The following is a 17322-nucleotide window of genomic DNA, read 5'->3' as shown; positions in this document are numbered from 1 at the left end:
AAGCATAGTAAGAAAACTGCAGGAGAAGACATCTACTGGCATCAAGGAAAATGTTTCTGTGGTGTTTGGAAAAGTCAGCTGCACTTCCTGAAGGTGTTATTTTTCCAATTATAGCAGAGGAAATTGGAAACCAAACACTCAGGTGAACATTGCAGAGTGGACAAGCTGAACAAGCATTAGGGCAGCATCTGTTACACTCAGTGCACCACAGTAAGTTTTGGAGGAGAGGGAATGGGAAAGAGTCACCGTGAAATAACGACCTCTTTTTACTCTCAGACTCTCTTATTTTCTGCAACTATCACCAGGGGATGTTTTTTTCCTCCCTCCCTTGAAAAATGTGAAGTTGGGGTGCAACCAAGCCTCGCAGCTGGATCTTCATCTGGTATAAACCCGCTGCACTTAAGGGGAGCTACGAGAGCGTACGGCAGCCAAGATTCTTGCCCAGAGCACATAAACTCTATCCTAAAAGCTGAACAGCCAAGGAAGAGTTAAGCACTGCCTGTGTGTGACATGACTCAGCAGGGGACTCAGGGAAAGGACATGTCCTCTGGGGAGTGCAGGGCTGTGAGAGGCAAAAAGAAAGGCCTTCAGGGACTGCAGGCTGCTTTGGTCAGGGAAATTGCTTTTTGTGTATGACTCACCAAGCTTTTGTGTTTGATTAACAGATTATGCTCTGAGGCAGTGTCTGGAAATAGACTCAGGCATGGCACTGGGACTTTCCCGGGATGCTGAGGGAGCACATCCATGCTTTAGAGGCATTCACATGGCACAGTGCAGCACAATGTAGAGGTGCCCTGTCTGGCTTTAAACGAGATAGCTTGGATACTGAATGCAGCCTAGCCTTGGTTACACACAGCTCTGTGTGAGCTGATTTATTCTCTTTCTTGTCTGAAGGAGATGAAATAGGAGAAAAGCACTTACGGTGTATTCATCAAATGCAGAGTGGCTATGAACTGCTAATATGAAAATAGCAAGTGCAGTCCTGGGAAGTACTGGGTAAAGGTTTTAGCAGATCGGAAAGTGGTAATGCCATTGTACAGTATGCTGGCCAGAACCATCAGAAGAGTGGAGTAAATCCCAATTATGCACATTCAAGAAGAACTGACTCAAATACAAGTCATGAGTGCTACTTAATGTACTCCTACCTGCTATGTGCAGACAGACCTAAGTTCAATCAGCCCATACAATGTTTAAAAGGATCAGGGATGCTGAGAGACCTATTTTAGAAGACAAGACTGGCTTTCATACTGGCCTACTGCTGCTTTGCAGCCAACCAGCTCAAAGCCCAGGAAATAAGTATGCATCTGCATGGACCAGCGTATGTAGGATGACCAACGAAACAGACATTGTAGCTTTTGGAAAAGGAATATGAACAAGCAAGGCTGCTTTCAACCTGAAAAATATCAGCCAAGGAAATATTTAATTCTGAGCATCTTTCTAACCACGTACAAATATACATACTACCAAAGAGATCTGAAGGAACTGTCCCAAGATGAGAGAAAAGCTAATTAAAAAAAAAGGGGACAACAGAAGATAACACAGATACATTAGCTGGCTACAAATCAAGTCTGGAAATTGAGAAAGACTTATCCACAAGCAAGACAGAGGAGAAACAATTTGAAGGGATAAATGCAGAGCTATTTTTTTAAAGAAGAAATCTAATAATTCTTTTGAAGGGGTTCCTGTGATAGCATGTGACCAGATTTACTAAGGAGTGCCAGTTCTTTGTCAGATAAATATCACTACTTTGGTGATTCAGTTTGGAACACATCCTCAAATATTTGCAATTTATGCAGGGTAGAAGCAATAAAAATGAGGGTTCCTGCCAAGCAGTAACCAATCCTGCCAGGATGACCTAAATCTGTTGCCAAGTCAGATTTATTCTTCAAATTCAAACATGAGAGCTTTAATCTGTAACTTACTCGCACCTCCTCTGCTGCTGAGCATGAAAGGGAAGGTCAGATCAGAGCTTCAGGACAGCAGTCAATGCTTCTGTCTTTAACGCAGCTTAGTTCTAGTGAGACTGAAATGCTAAAGAATTGGCTAATAATTCTGCCTTGCATCTGAGAAGTTAAGTGATGAGATTGAGGTGTTCACACGGTTTTGATAAATGACCAAAGTTTTGTGTTCCAGATAGCCAGAATAAGCAGTATATAAAAAACAAACAAATAAGCAAATGGGCATAATGGCAGTCTCTAACAGATCTAAATCCCTGAAAGAATTCACTTTCCAGGTAGATGTCATAGATTGTATTTATTATAGCTAGAAGATCATAAGGGTGTTGTTTTTTTTTTGCTTCATTTTGATTTTTAATACATCAGTCCTGTATTTATACTAATTCAATTAATCCAGGATGCAGTTCACAAGTTTATGTAGTTGTTCTTAAAATTACTAATGTAATCTCATACAAGCCTGTGCTATGGCTTGCACTGACTTACACAGTCTTCATTTTAGAGAACTAATTGCTTCATATAGCAGATCAGTCCCAGTGGGGTGCATGCTAATGCTCAGTTTTCTCAGCCTATTTCTCAGCCTATTTTCCTCAGATGCCACTTGGCTTCACTCTAAAAAAAGACAATTGAGTGTATTTGTGAAGGGAGCTATTCTACTATAGTCTGATGGCCATTTCAAACATTAATTACAGAGTTTTACAGTTAAGATAAGCTAGTTTCTCAACTGGATGTATACAAGAACATATAGGTTACTGTAGAAAAAACTCATATTTTTGAGTATTAATTTTTATGTGAGTATAACAGGAAGTTTTTGAAGTTCAGTGTTAGCTGACCTTCTCCATATTTTAGCAATCAATTCAGAAGGGCACTTACACTAGCTTTAAGCATTTAAATTCTATACATACAATACAATTATATCTCTTGTTAATTATCGAATTTCCCTACTAATCAATATAATGGTCTGCTTAAACAGAAGTGTTAAGTGTCCTGCCAGGCAGAGGCCTGAAAGACACCATATGACCAGCCTTGTCCTTGTTAGATCTTGATCTGTAATATTAGAGCAATGATAACAGAATGATTTGCAAGATTTCTCATTTACATCTGATCAGACATGAGCCTATACCACACTTTCCCAGAAGGCCCCTAAAATTTCTACTTCACTGTCCTGGCTGGCAGCTGAGAGTCAGCCTCTCTTAACCTCCCCTACCTCAAGAGGGAAAAAGAGGAAAAACAAACAAACCCCCCAAAGCAGCCCCCATTGCAAACAATCAAAGTCAACAAACTGACCCTAGGAAACAAAAGCAAACACAATCTCTCCTTTCAAGCCCCCTTTCTAAGCACTGCAGCGGGGGGTCTTTCTCTTTAGAGAAGTTACAGTGGATGGCTACATCATGCATTGCCAGAGGCAGAGCTTGTGACTGTCCACATTTCTTCTCCTAGTTCACAGAGGCAAGGTTCTTCCCTGCAACTATACAAGTTTCCTGCCATGAGCAGAGAAGATCATATGATGCCCTGACCTTTTAGATGAGCAGGAGGCAGGGAGGGTATTGATCTGGTATATGGAACAGGATTCAAGTCTCTGTAACTGAAAAAAAGAGGCATGTGCGAGTTGTTTTTTTTTTCAGTATCAGTTATCTTGGTGTGTTTTGTTTTGTTTTTTTCTCTGCATCATCTTCTGATGTCCCCTGGAACATCTGGAAATAGGTACACTGCCTTATTGAAAGCATCCTGTCAGATATTAAATGATACCATCCCATACAAAACATACCCCAGGCACAGATGTGAAGGCAATTGCTTTAGTTTCCTCACTACATCTACATCCAGAAATACATCTACAACCAGAAATATGGCACATAAATAAACTGAGGCAATACATAAGTAAAGGTTGTTGAGAATTTTCCCCGATTCAGTTTTTTTTTAAAATCGCTGCAGAATTCTCCTAAAGAGGACTGGAAAGCCAGAACAAAGAAGCTCACAAGTATTTTTGAAGCAACAAGTTCTTTTTTGTAAACTGCATGAAATGGCTAAAATAATGATCTTGTATAACGAGAAGGAACAATTACAAACTTCTAGTCCCACAGGGAGCCTATTGTCTCATTAAAGTATTCTGGAATTTCTATGGCATTTAGAAACAAACTGGACAGGTTTTCCACTTGCTGAAAATGTTAATGGGCCTTGTATCTATTAAAGCAACAGCACAAAAAAATCTCTTCACATAGTGAAGTTTGTGTTGAAAACTGAATTGCAGGTTTTCTGTTTTATTAGCAAAACACTTTGTGAAAATAATTTGTTCGATCGAGGTTGTTACATTTTTCAAGGGATTAATGGACAGAGTATTAGAGAGGTTTAAGGAGGAATACAGACGTGTCCTCTGAAATCTTTGTCTAGTTAGTACAAGAGGGAAAAAAATAATCTCCAGAGTGAGAGCTTACCTGTAAGACCTATCAAGCACTGGGAAAAGCATTTCCTTTCCAGTTCCAGTAACACCTGCTCCCTTACAAAGAACAGACTTACAAAGAACACTCTTACAAAGAACAGACTGCACAAGGTACTCTTCCCCCATGCCACAGGGATCAGCGCCCTGTCTTGTAGGCTAGTCAGCCCCAGCTCCATCTTACGTGCAGTCCTCCCCAGGTCACACACAGACCTACACCAGCTATTGCCCAGTTTCTTCCCAGATCGCTGGACTTTCCTCTGGAAACACTGTTTTATTTAATTACTTAACAGGGAAAAGATATGTTTTTCCCTGTTCTGCTGGCAGCCAGACACAACCTGTCCCTCCTTCAGCTGCTCTGAGAGGAGGCAGCCACAGCAGAGGACTAGTGGAAAGATGCCGTTGGGTGTCTGACAGCGAGGGAGGCAGCAGTACCTTACAGAACAGCCCAGCAGAGGGTTTGGACACTAGTGAGGAAGACTGTGTGAGTTCATAGTGTTAACAGTGCTTAAATAAGAGGAGAAGGAAATAATTAAAGGTGAGCAATGTTTAAAAAAATGGAGAGAAAGGAAGAAAAAGGAAGAAAGAAAGAAGGTAGCAAGAACATTTTATCCTCACAGGGACAAGGAGTTCATTTTCTCTGAAGACGTGCATATGCACAGGGTGTCTTGCTAACTCCATACACTCAGCCTGGGTCCATATAGTGTCAGCTGGGCTGACAACCCTTCAGGTAAACACAGAGTCTTAGAATATCCTGAATGTGTGGCCTCATGTTGCTTTAACAGTCCTGAATTCCACATGAAAAGATTTAATATTACAGAACAATAAAGTCAGCCATAATGCTGTAGGTTGTACTGTGCCGAACCATAATAAGATTATAAATTCCATTCAGTTACAGAAGTATTCCAAGAGGACCATTTACTGCAAGTAGGATTATTGTTAGCTAAAAACATTTCATGTAGGGGAACTGGTGAATTTTTTTCTTTGATAACAGCTTTCATTTATATGAGAACCTGAAAGAAGGTCAAAGGGCACAGAATTAGGCTAAGGTGTTTGGGGCTGCCTACCAGCTTTAAGTAGACAACAGAATATTAATTTAGCATACATAAGGCATAACAGGAAAACAGAAGAGGTGCTCCGATTTAGAAGGCTGAGATCTGCTAATGTTCTCGGTCATAAAATCGGTCTTATGGAAGAGGACTGTGCAATTTCAAGTGTAAACATACTCCCCTATTGGTATCTTAATATTTTGTACCAGCTTACTTATTTTCCAAAAGAGAGATTTTTTTCCCAAAGAGATAGTTCAAGCAATTGGTAACACTAAGTGCTCGCTTATGGTTTCCTTGTGTGGCCTGGTATTCCACCCAATTCATCCAGCTGTTGCTTCACCCATGCAATGCAACGCCTCTTTACTGATGATCCAACCCATGGCATGCAGCAGCCACCACTGACTCAAATTCTGTATTTGTATGCTATTTTCCTCAGCTTTGGGATGATAGTATTTTTCACTGCTTTCAATCCCTCCGCAACAAAGGAAAAAAAATACAGTGCCATTTACAGGGAAAACATCACACGTGCACACAGCATCTGCAGGAGTATTCCAACAGGGCTATGTACTGCAAAGAGGATTATGGTAACCTACAAATACCTTATGCAGGGAGCTGATTTATTTAATCCTTTCATTATAGCCTTCTTTCACAAAGAACAAGTACAAGGTGCATAAACTTAGGGATACAAAGTTTGAAGTAACACTTACTTCTCAATCTTTAACTAACTTCTAAAGGGTTTTGGAGGTATTTTTATGTAGAGTCAATGGCCATAGCATTTTTATTTCACCAGAAGCTCCTGCCAACCATTTGCATCAGTGTTTTGATGGAGTTCCTGCTCATCACAACCCCTCATATAGGCATATCTGGTATCAAACCAAACCAAAAGCAGTATCTGGCTCTTTTCAGTCACGGGATGACAGGAAAATAAGAGAAATTCCAACTTACCACCCCACCTCCTGCAGAGTGAACCAGCACAGACATGCCTTCTCTTAGGTTAGCAACTTCAAAGAGCATCATGTAGGCAGTTACAAAGTTCATGGGAAATCCAGCAGCTTCAGAAAAACTCATGTCATCTGGGATCTTGTAGACAAATTCTACCGGGGTACATACTACTTCAGCCCATGCATTGTAGTTTACAAAAGCCATGACTCTGTCTCCAATCTACAATCAAGGGAAAAAACAATGTTGAGGATATGTCTGCAACTTAAACCGTAAAAAGAAACTTGTAACATCTGCAACTTTCCTGTTCAAGCCATGACAGACTGTAATGGTGATCCACATCTTTGGCAACACAGCAGTTAAGCTGCTCAGCTTTGGGCTTTTACCATTTTTTAATTGTATTTAAAAACTTGAATTTAACAACAAAGATACCAAAATTAAGGCCACATCTTTTTTCCTACGCTGCTTCTCTGATTGAGCAGTCTATCAGCATAATCAATACCAGCCATCTTTTGTCAGCAGTTCCTAAATAATGAATGGGGCTGTGAACAATCAAAACAGCATTCCCATTAATAACCAGCAAATTCTGTTTACAGGGAAAAAAAAAAATAAAAAAAAAAAAGAAGAGAAGAGAAGAGAAGAGAAGAGAAGAGAAGAGAAGAGAAGAGAAGAGAAGAGAAGAGAAGAGAAGAGAAGAGAAGAGAAGAGAAGAGAAGAGAAGAGAAGAGAAGAGAAGAGAAGAGAAGAGAAGAGAAGAGAAGAGAAGAGAAGAGAAGAGAAGAGAAGAGAAGAGAAGAGAAGAGAAGAGAAGAGAGAAACATTCCAGTGAGATGCATGTTATAAATAATTACATCCAAGACAAATTTTCATTTTGCCTTCTCAGTCTTCACACTGATTTATACACACTTTTTTTCTCTGTGAATTGAGAAGGGGAGGACTTGTACTCTGCTAGACAGAGCACAACATGAAAGGGTTCAGAAACCACTGACTTATAACACTATTGATATCTACTCTCTAGCTTTATCATCTTAATAACCAATTCTACCTCTACATGTCCATAATGACTGCCATTTCTACAGCCATGTGGCAGAGCAGAATTGGATTGTGCGATTTCAAATATGCCTGCCACCTTAAACATCAAAAATATAGCTCTGGTTACTAAGGTAACTGAGGTGCATTCAGGGGTACAATCAGAGTTGGAAAGCAACACTTGAATGAAAGTAGAAACTGGTCCAGCGGGGCAATATGGGAGAGCCCCAGCAAGCAGCATTTGGCCAATACATATTAAAGCCTTCACAGGCATGACTCTTACAAACTTAAGACAATGCCTTGCCCACAGCAGCTCCTACATGTATTTTATCTTGCTTTTCAAACAAAAATATCATCCTTTTTCATGAGAGGAGCTCTTCACCTGAGCCACAGTTTAAGCAATAAGGCAGGAAGAGGACCAGACTTTAGGACTTTGTATTTTAATTGCAACTAATAGAAGCTCTCCCTCTAAAATGTGCTTGCTTATCTACCTGATACTTTCTATCTTACTTTCTACTAATACCCACTAATTCTTTGGTGATACTACAGGATGTTCTTGATCTACATAAGCTACATTTGACAGCAATGGAGTAAAGCATAACATTAGTACCTTCAGACAAATGTTTATAGCACAGGCACATTTTGGTCTCCCAAGCACTTGTCATCACTTTGGCTTTGGGATATTGTGGGTTTGCTAAATGCTAAGGTGCTGCTGACAGCTCTGAAGGGTTTGTCTCTTTTAGAATGAAGATGCTGAAACAGAACTGTCATTCCAATTTCACTGAATGCCGCCTTCGAACATTCAAATTAGCAATGCATCACTGGTAACCACTCTGTGGCTCCTTTTGATGTTAGTAAAGTTTATAAAATCTAAAGTCTGTTAAGATTAATTAGTGAATATGTTAGTATGTCCTATCCTTGCAAACAAACATAACCGATTTCCAAAAGAATGCAGAGAAGAGAGGTCTCTCCTGGTGATTCCCAAGGGACTTCTTAATAATAATAAAAATCATATTTTACTACAATCTTTATACAGAGCCTAGACATCACATCAGATTAGGCCTCAGATCCTGAGAACCATCCCAACAACTATAGATCAGACACGTTACATCTGAGCTCAGCGAAAATCAGTGTTTGCTTTTAATGGGAGAAAGAATAGGCTTTTACTCTTCCATTTCCTTAAAAAAAAAAAAAAGGCTTTCTTTCAATATAAAACATGTTCTTACACATCTCCATCAAAATGGACGGCCATTCATCATGTCTTACAATGACGCAATTATAGCTAGTGAAGACAAGAAATGGCTGACAATATCTCAAGTGTAAGACAGCCCGCGTACAGACTAGGGGCCAATAGGACATGTTCTTATCAAATCCCCACAACTTGAACAGGATTTGAACTGGAAGGGATCTACAAAAGGAAAGAAGGTCAGAAGATATAGGGTGTAATCTTTGCCATTCCTGTCATCACTATGAACAGGGGTAACAGCATATGTCAACACGACGAGCACCTGACATCCTCTTATTCTGTGTAAAAAAAATATATATATTTATAAAGAAACTGAGAGAACATCATTGCATCATCCTCCTGGGACATACCCCTGCTGATGGGCTCGTACCTGTGCAGAGCCGCTATTTTGAGCATCAGATCTTCTAGATGACTCAAACACTACCTTGGCTATGCAGATTATATGTAAAAAGTAAAATACCATGATTTGTTTAAATTTCAGGAAGTACACTAATGCACAAACATGTTTTATAGTCAGAACAAAGCCATAACTTTTAAAGAGACACAGTACATTCATTCAGGTGCAACATTACTCAAACAAGCACCATATGCTGTAGCCTTATGATGCCCTTTAAAAATAGCAGGAATGTTTAAACTAAGAATGCTGATGTAGAGCAGAAAACTTCCTATGCTCCTTTCATAGAATATTCTTCTGTATGGATTGTAACTACAAAACACAGAATGCTAGAGCTGAACAATTGAAGCAGTTGAGTTTTTCAAATAGTAAATTTTTTGTTCAGTTATTGTTTATCACAAAAACATTGAAAGATTATGGTTTGTTGCAAGGCAGAGACAGGGCAGGAGAGGGAAGGTGGAGAAATGTCCTAAGAGCAGCTCGTTGCTGACACCCTACTGAAAAGTAAATTGGCCATTATCTTTACTCAACTGAGAAATTTTGAAGCTTTTCTAGAAAAGCAAAAACGTTACCTTTAAATACAGATATTTTAGGTAATTGCCTTCTTAAGATCAAGATACAATAAGAATTCAGAAAATGCAATTATACTTGATGACATGGCTGATTCAGCAAATAGCTAAGATAGGGTTGACACACATTTACTCAGTTCTTTCCTAGTATAGAATTTTTTGTATCTAGTGTAGGAAAAGTGCGAGATTGGAGGGAACAGAGATGTTTAATATCAATAATGGAATAGGAAGTAAAACAGAATGCTGTTTATATTTAATACAAGACACCAAAGAGTATATAATGCCAACCACTTCTGAAAGCTTTATTATATACATGAACTATTGTCATTTATCACTACTTTGTTGGGCTAAATAGATTCTGATCCCATAATCAGGGTCCCATTCTTATCTGTGCCAAATAAATGCACACAGTTGTAAGAAAGAATGCATATCATAGATGGGGTCTTGTTAATTCAAGATCTAAAGTTCGAACTAGAATCAGCAGTGTGTAGGCTTTGAGGAACTTCGCAACAATGACTACAAACATGGCAAAGAAAAGAAACTAAACAAGTTAACTCAATTTCTTTTACTTTCTTAAAGCATGTCAGTCATGCTTTCCAGTTCCTACACAGCCCTCCAGATATGCACACAGCACAAATGACTTTTCAGGAAGGATATGAAGGCGGTCATATGGCTTCAGGAACTAATCAAAGCGGTCATTCTCATGGTTGGGAAGCAGAAAAGAAAAATTGCCCTTTCAGATCTCAACAGGGTAGTGAAGGCTCCTGTTGCTGGTGGTTTAGAATTAGGGGCAACATTCTCAGTGGAGTGATGATTATTTAGTCTTTCCCTGAAAGCAGAGAAAATATTACCTCAAATCCTTTCACGCTATCTCCAAGAGCTTCTACGATTCCAGAGCACTCAAAACCGGGAACAAGTGGTGTCTTAGGAGGGTTGTCAATATTCCCCTGTCGTACCATCAAGTCGATAAAATTCAAACCACTGTAAAATAAAGGAAAAAGTAAAATCAAGGCTACTGCCACACATTAAAGCAGAGGGGGAAAACTTGACCCAAGTGATGTGAAAGCCAGAACAGCTCAGGGCAACATTAAAAACCTGGGTTCTACAACATACAAGTGACCCAGCAGATGTTCACATTCTTCCCGTGTGGAACAAACCAACTTTACACCACTGTGGTACCAGTCTTGGGCAGAAGTACACATGCAAGGCAACCACGCTTGTTATAAGTATATCCCCAGAGCTTACTGACAGGTCAGGAGTCACATGTAGAAATTCAAGGGCCATTTACAATTCAGTACAAGGAAACATCATGATTTCCATTAAATTCTATTTAAGGAAAAAAAAAAAATCACACATCATAGATGCTTTGGACTAAAAACAACCTGATGAAACTGTCCTAAACTCTGAAGTGACCCCAGGAATCTCATGTTCATCTCAGGCAGGCATCCAACCTTGACGAGAACTTAATAAGTTTCAGGTAGGCTATTTTATAACTCTTCCTCCTGGATCACCTTTTACAGTTTTACAATGGTTAATTTGGTCTTTGGGAGTCCTCAGTGTTGCTGCTCAGGAAGTTTACAGCTTTCCCTTGTAGTGTGAGTTTTAGAAAAGTCTTGAAGCATCTTTGCTTTGTCTTTTACATGCTATCCGTTTTTAGTTAGTAAGATGCTGTGGTTTTCTAGGCAGCCAACAAAAACAAATAAGCAAAATGGAAACACACAACTAAAAGGTACCATGTTTATGCACTTTGTGCACAAACACCATACACACAGTTAAAAATTCTAACTAGCCAAAATATGCTTCAGCATTAATCTATTCTTGTAAAACACAGCCCTGTATTTATTGTTAGCTGGAACTGCTGCATGCCAGCTCCCCCGAGTCCATGAAGCTATGCACTCAGCCCATCCTACTCATGTATATGATACCAGCAACTCCTCTGATACACAGTTACTGATGTGCATAAGTATTTATGAGATGGGGCTTTAGTCAGATACTAATCAAGATGCACACAGACTGAACAGAGCCAACAAACCAAAAGACAGAAGAGACACACAGCACAACATGTAGACAACACAGCATTCATGAGATGTAGGTCACCGGGGGAGGGAAAAGAAAAAAAAAAAAGGAAATGTCACCAAACAAATATTTACAATTGTGATATAGGGTTTAAAAGTGACCTGGACACATAATCTTTATCTTTAAAAGCAGAATTACTGATTATTTTTATAAAATTATTATACTCTTCCTAAAAACATTCATTCTTACAAAATAACTTTTCAGACAATATTTAGTTTTGCATCTAACTACATGGTACTAGCAATTCAGTTCTCTTCTAGTTCCATTTCTTTATCCTCAATGAAAGGAAGCAATATCACATAAAACAACAACAACAACAAAAAAGCAAGTTAATCTCTACAATGAATTTACAAGATTTAGTACTAAAACAGCTGTGATGTGAAGAGGGAAAAAAAGTATTATGTACCTTGTATAGTGTTTAAGTTGCATGTTTTTATTAATTTAATTACCAGCTTCTTCCTTCACTTCACCTTTAATCTCTTATAGGTCTGTGTGCTTTCACATCCCTGTTGCTCACGTATATCCTTTTGGTTTCGTTCCTCTGCACTTTCAAATAGAAATGGGTAGTTTTATTTTACCAGCCAGATCTCAACAAGTTGTATCAACAACAGTAGACCTGAAAGCACAACTGGGTTGTGTGATAAAACCAACAAATTGTTTCTTTTTTCTTTGAGCAACCTGGAGGGCCCAAAAATGAATGACTAGTTTACCAATGATCTCCAAGAAACCGGACCTTATCAAATCCTTTACTGAGATTCAACCTATAGCAGACATGGGAAAAGGGAAGTTTGGCTGCACAGAGCATCACAAGCAAAAGTCTCATGACGAGTGGTGGTTCTAGACAACACAATTTATTCCTTGTATTAGTACAAACCAGCATAGTCTGCTGTGATGTGCAGTGCAACAAAGTGACTCCTGAACTTTAAGCAAGTGCGTATGCAGAGGGGGAAGTGTAAAATCAAAATGATCCACGGAGGAAAAGCACACAGCTTCCTGCAGTTGTGTGTTTTACATCCTAAAGCAAGAGCTGTGTGTAAATTGAGATAGGGGAGGATATAAATTACCAGTGTCAGCACATTGACACAGGGGTTCTGCAAGAGCCTTTCTGTGACAGAGCTGGGATACTGGCATAAACTACACAGACTGAATTATCTGTCCATCTCTGGAGGAAGAGTTTATCAAAATTGAATTATCTTTGAATCTGACTTGCTAAGTCTGCAATGCTTGGCCTTAATAGTTTTGAGGATCTTGAAGATTTTTTTTGATTCTTGTGGTTTAGCTTTGTTGCATTTTTTAAATGTGGAAAGTCCTGTGGGTACAATATTGTACCCTGGACTTCTTTCATTAGTAGATCAGCAATAGTGAGCTTGGATGCCCAGCACCTCCCACTGCAAAATACCAAACCAGAGCGTTGAGGATGGTCTGCAAGATTTGGACAGCAGTCACTTTTGGTCTTTCTTATTTCATTTTAAGATTCCACTGAAATTAATTACCAACGTCAATGAAATACAAAGAGAAAAGAAGAGTATTGAGTCCTACATTCTCAGAAGTAGCCTTCCTCTTGCCCCAGCAAGTAAATTGCCTGAAAATCTCATGCTTTTCATCCAGAAACAGCCACATGAACAAGGCTCCCTTTAAGAATGAAATTCATACACTGTCTGCTATTCTGCTATACTTAGGATTTTTTTTATTTGCTACCAATTTTTTTAAGTGCTGCTGTCTCACAACCACCAAGTCAGAAGAGTCACTTCTGCTTTGTTCCTCATGACGCACATGTATAGCAGCAGAAGGAAGAAATAATTATAACAGAGCAAAGAAAAATAAAGGGAGGTAATTACAGGACACCACTCCCTACTCACACATCCTATCTGAAATATCTGTTTGGGTTTGTTCTAGCTATTTGTCTCATCTTCTAAACAGTATGTATGCTAGCATTTTGTAGGCTGCAGATTACGATACAAACAAATACAGCAATTTCAACTGCTCTGTCACTATCAATCAAAAATTATTTCAGGGAGTATGCAGAAGCTGTGACTCAGCTTGGACATCGATGGCTGTTCCATTTCTTAGTCACAGAATGAGGCTAACACATGACTCATCACAACCGAGACATTTTCAATTGGATCATTGATATACCAGACCTTCAAAAGAATTAGTCAACTGGCTTAGTGCTAATAGCAACATATCCTCCATCACCTCTATTTACAGCACCATACTATAAAATGTATACATATCATTTAACTGGCTTTACTGATGTATTTTATCATGCATACACACGTTCTTCTTAAAATAAAAGTTAATTTTCTCTACAAGTCAACTTGTATGAGTCAACTACAAAACTGATTCAACTAAGAACTGTTCGACTGAGCATTATTTGGCATCAATAATGACTTAAAAGGAGCTCATCTCTGACACCTTCTGCACTGTGTGCATTAACAGGTGGATACCGTGCTGCACTGCTGACAGACATTTCTCTCACGCAGTCTCCCGGACTGGACCACAAGTCCATCATCATCCTGATCAATCTTCTGTATTTACAGACTTAGGTCAAGAAGATCGGCAAATTGATTTTGGTTTGTTTGGAAGCAAACTTTGGTGACCCGACTACCTTTCAGCCCTACAGACATTTCCAGCTAGGACTGACGAGCAGACCACGCAGCCTACAGGCTCCTGGGGTGTGGATGAAAGCTTCAGAAACGTACAGTAACGTAAGTGCTGTGCAGACTGGCAGTAACTGTGAAGTAGCTGAGTGGATCTACTGATGCTATAAACAGCACGCATGCAACTCGCACAGCACCCTAATGATGATATTACCCTGGGAAGCAACTGTAGCTGTAACAGAGCGGAATATTTCTATTTTACAGCCAAGTGTTTTTTCACAGCTAACTTGCTATTCGTGATACATGCATGCGTACCACTTTGCTGAACATGCAGTTCATACAGGTACTGGTATGAACTGGAGTTCACACAGGTAGTGGGCTGTCTAAAAAGGCTGACACACTCCACTGTGTCCCAAGGCTCCAAGACCTGAGGCACATCGTTGTTACAACCCATGGCTCAAACTCGCTGCCCTGTGACAGCATCACTTTTAGGGCACGCTGCTCAAAACAAACCATTCAGCCTTCACTTGGCCTTTGTGCTCTGGCAGCATCATGTTTTCATGCAACAGAAGGGGACAACAGACAAGAAACCTCTGTCTTAGGTAAAATTAATTTGGTCTCTGTTACACGTCAAGTTGTGTAACAAGGCCCCAAAGTTATCTTCTGCCACTTGGAAAAAAAAATACCCTGTTTTCATAAGGAACATGTGCGCTGTGAACTAGCTATCGAGGAAGAACAGCCTGCTCCAATTGTTAGGGGGAAGAAAAAAAAAAAAAAAGCCTTCTAGGAAAGCTCCGCTCAGGATCCCAGCAGCCTGCTAACCACGTATCGGCTGGGTGAGGAATTAAACCCCGTAAGTTGTCCTCAACACCAGCTCCGCTGTTGCACAAGCTCCGAATTAAAACTATGGTAACAGAGGCGGGATTCCCGGGAGGAAAACAAGGGGCAGCATCAACCAAGGGGCAGCACCAAACAACCATGGGGCAGCACCGAACAGCCATGGGGCAGCACCAGACAAGGGAAAGCACCAAACAACCAAGGGGCAGCAGCAGCCGGGAGGGCACCAGGTGCTGAGCGCCGTCCTCCCTCCACCCACCCACCCAAACACACACACACACAGACGCCGGAGGAGATGATACTGGACCAGGCTTTCACGCGGATCTTCAGCTCCCCTTCCTGCGGCTCCGGCATGGCTTTCTTGGACACGCGGAGCTTGTTGAGCCCCCCGAAGGCGGACAGCACCACGGCTCTCATCTCCTTGGTGTCCGCTGCCCGCAGGCTGCCGGCGGCGCTGCCCTCGGCGGCTTCCTTGCCGCCCTCCTTCTCGATCATCTGCTCCGTCTCCTCCGCTCGCTGCGCTCCCTCCTTGGCCATGGCGGGGCTGCGCCGCCGGCTGCTGCCTCTGCCGCCTCTGCCGCTGCTTCGCGGGGCGCGGTGCCGCCGTGTGGAATGGCCGCGGGTCCGCCCGCCCTCCGCAATGCACCGCCCGGCTGCGCAGCGCCCTCCGCCGCCTCGCCTCGGCGGCAGGGGGGGCCCCGCGGCGCCCCCACCCGCCCCGCGCCTCCGCCCCGCCGGGCCCGCGGCGTGAGGGGGCCCGCCCGCCACCCCTCAGCCCGCGCCAGGAGGGACGCTGAGGCGGCAGGGGAGCCGCGGGTGGTGTCGTCCCCTCCCCGAGTCAAAGCCCCCCCGGTGGTCTCGGATCAGGCCTGGGCCTAGCCCCGACCCACCGAAAGTGTGGTGTGTGAGCCCCAAGGCAGGGGGCTCTGCCTAATCGGGCTGGGAGTTGTGCCCACCGAGGTGCTTGTAGGTGGCGTGCCACCCGTGTGTTGTTCTCCTCTGGAAACAGCACGAAGCCATCCCCTCATCACTTCACACACCAGCACTGCCATGGGTTCTCAAGCATGGCAAGGACCAGAGCCCCATATGATCAGGATGCCCTCACGGGGACACCCAGGTCCCCTCTGTGCCCCTTGCTCACCCAACGGCAGCACCGCTCTGATCACTAATTAAGATGCCTGATGCTCAAACTCAAAGTCATTCTGAAAACCACATCACCTTCACAGCTGCCCTCTAGTCACTGAGGAATTGGGCATGCAAAGTCATTCTTTACCAATTCCTCGTCCTTTGGCAGTTTTGGGGGCCAACCGAGTGGATGCGCTTAGCACCAGAAAGAACAGCTCAGTGGACGGTTGCCTTATGACTGACACATTGCCTGTAAGCGAGCGACTCAAGTTTGAGATTCTGCTGTGATGAATATTTAAGCCCTTACACAACAGGTCTTGCAGTGGTGATCGATGCTGTCTGCTGGGCCGCAGGTGGTTGCTGGATTCTATGGGGAGCTTAATCCTTTAATGCGAGCACAGGATGTGCCGTAAAGACACCTCCAGCAGCTGGAGCTTCCTGGGACTCGCCTGGTTTCCAGGCCTTAACGAGGCTCCGCCATCAATCACTTCGCCCTGTGTTAATGAGGGTGGGTGCCCGCAGCATGACGTGACAGCTGAAGGTGCGTTTGGAGGATCTCTAGTCGTGGGTTCATAGGTAGCTAAATTTTATTTATCAAGGTCTGCATTAGATGCCTGCGTCATTTTGTTGATGGCCCCTCAGCCTGAATAAATCCACTGCTTACGTGCCTAAAATTATGCATGTATTTATCAAGTTTCAAAATGCCATGCAGCATGCCACATCTACAGCAAACATTCTTACGGATCTGGGTAGGGACAAAGTTCTGCCAGCCCCCCTGCAGCAACTCACTTCTCTAAGAAATTTCAGGGACCTTTCTGACTTGTGACAGGGATTATCTCTTTAGCCTGTAGATTTGTTGTAAAACAGAGTTCATCTATATTCCTTAATTTCAGTATGCATTTATTTCATCTCAGGTTATGGATTTACATTGTGTTTAGAGGAAGCAAAAACCTTGGAAATGTCTTAGCTATAACTATAATGAGTAGTGGGGTAAAACACTTTCCCATTAACAAACAGAGAAACATATTTTTCTTATTTCTTTCTACTTGGTATATCACATTTCTGGGTTTTC

General features: G+C 41.8%; 1 protein-coding gene across 1 annotated transcript in view; it reads right to left on the bottom strand.

Moving 5' to 3' along the window:
• VAT1L (vesicle amine transport 1 like) overlaps positions 1-15716 on the bottom strand; it is a 61322-nt gene extending 45606 nt beyond the window's left edge. The window contains exons 1-3 of the mRNA XM_082769724.1: positions 15433-15716; positions 10464-10593; positions 6381-6596 (exon numbers count right to left, since the gene is read on the bottom strand). Of these exons, the coding sequence (XP_082625850.1) occupies positions 6381-6596; positions 10464-10593; positions 15433-15662 (576 nt within the window). The 5' untranslated portion in view covers positions 15663-15716. The remainder of the gene's footprint in view (positions 1-6380; positions 6597-10463; positions 10594-15432) is intronic.
• Between the last annotated feature and the right edge of the window lie 1606 nt (positions 15717-17322).

Source organism: Aythya marila, assembly GCF_965140915.1.
Source record: "Aythya marila genome assembly, chromosome: 12".
In the NCBI taxonomy this organism is placed as follows: domain Eukaryota; kingdom Metazoa; phylum Chordata; class Aves; order Anseriformes; family Anatidae; genus Aythya; species Aythya marila.
The sequence above is the reverse complement of the archived record's forward strand: the minus strand, read 5'-3'. Positions and strand labels throughout refer to the sequence as shown.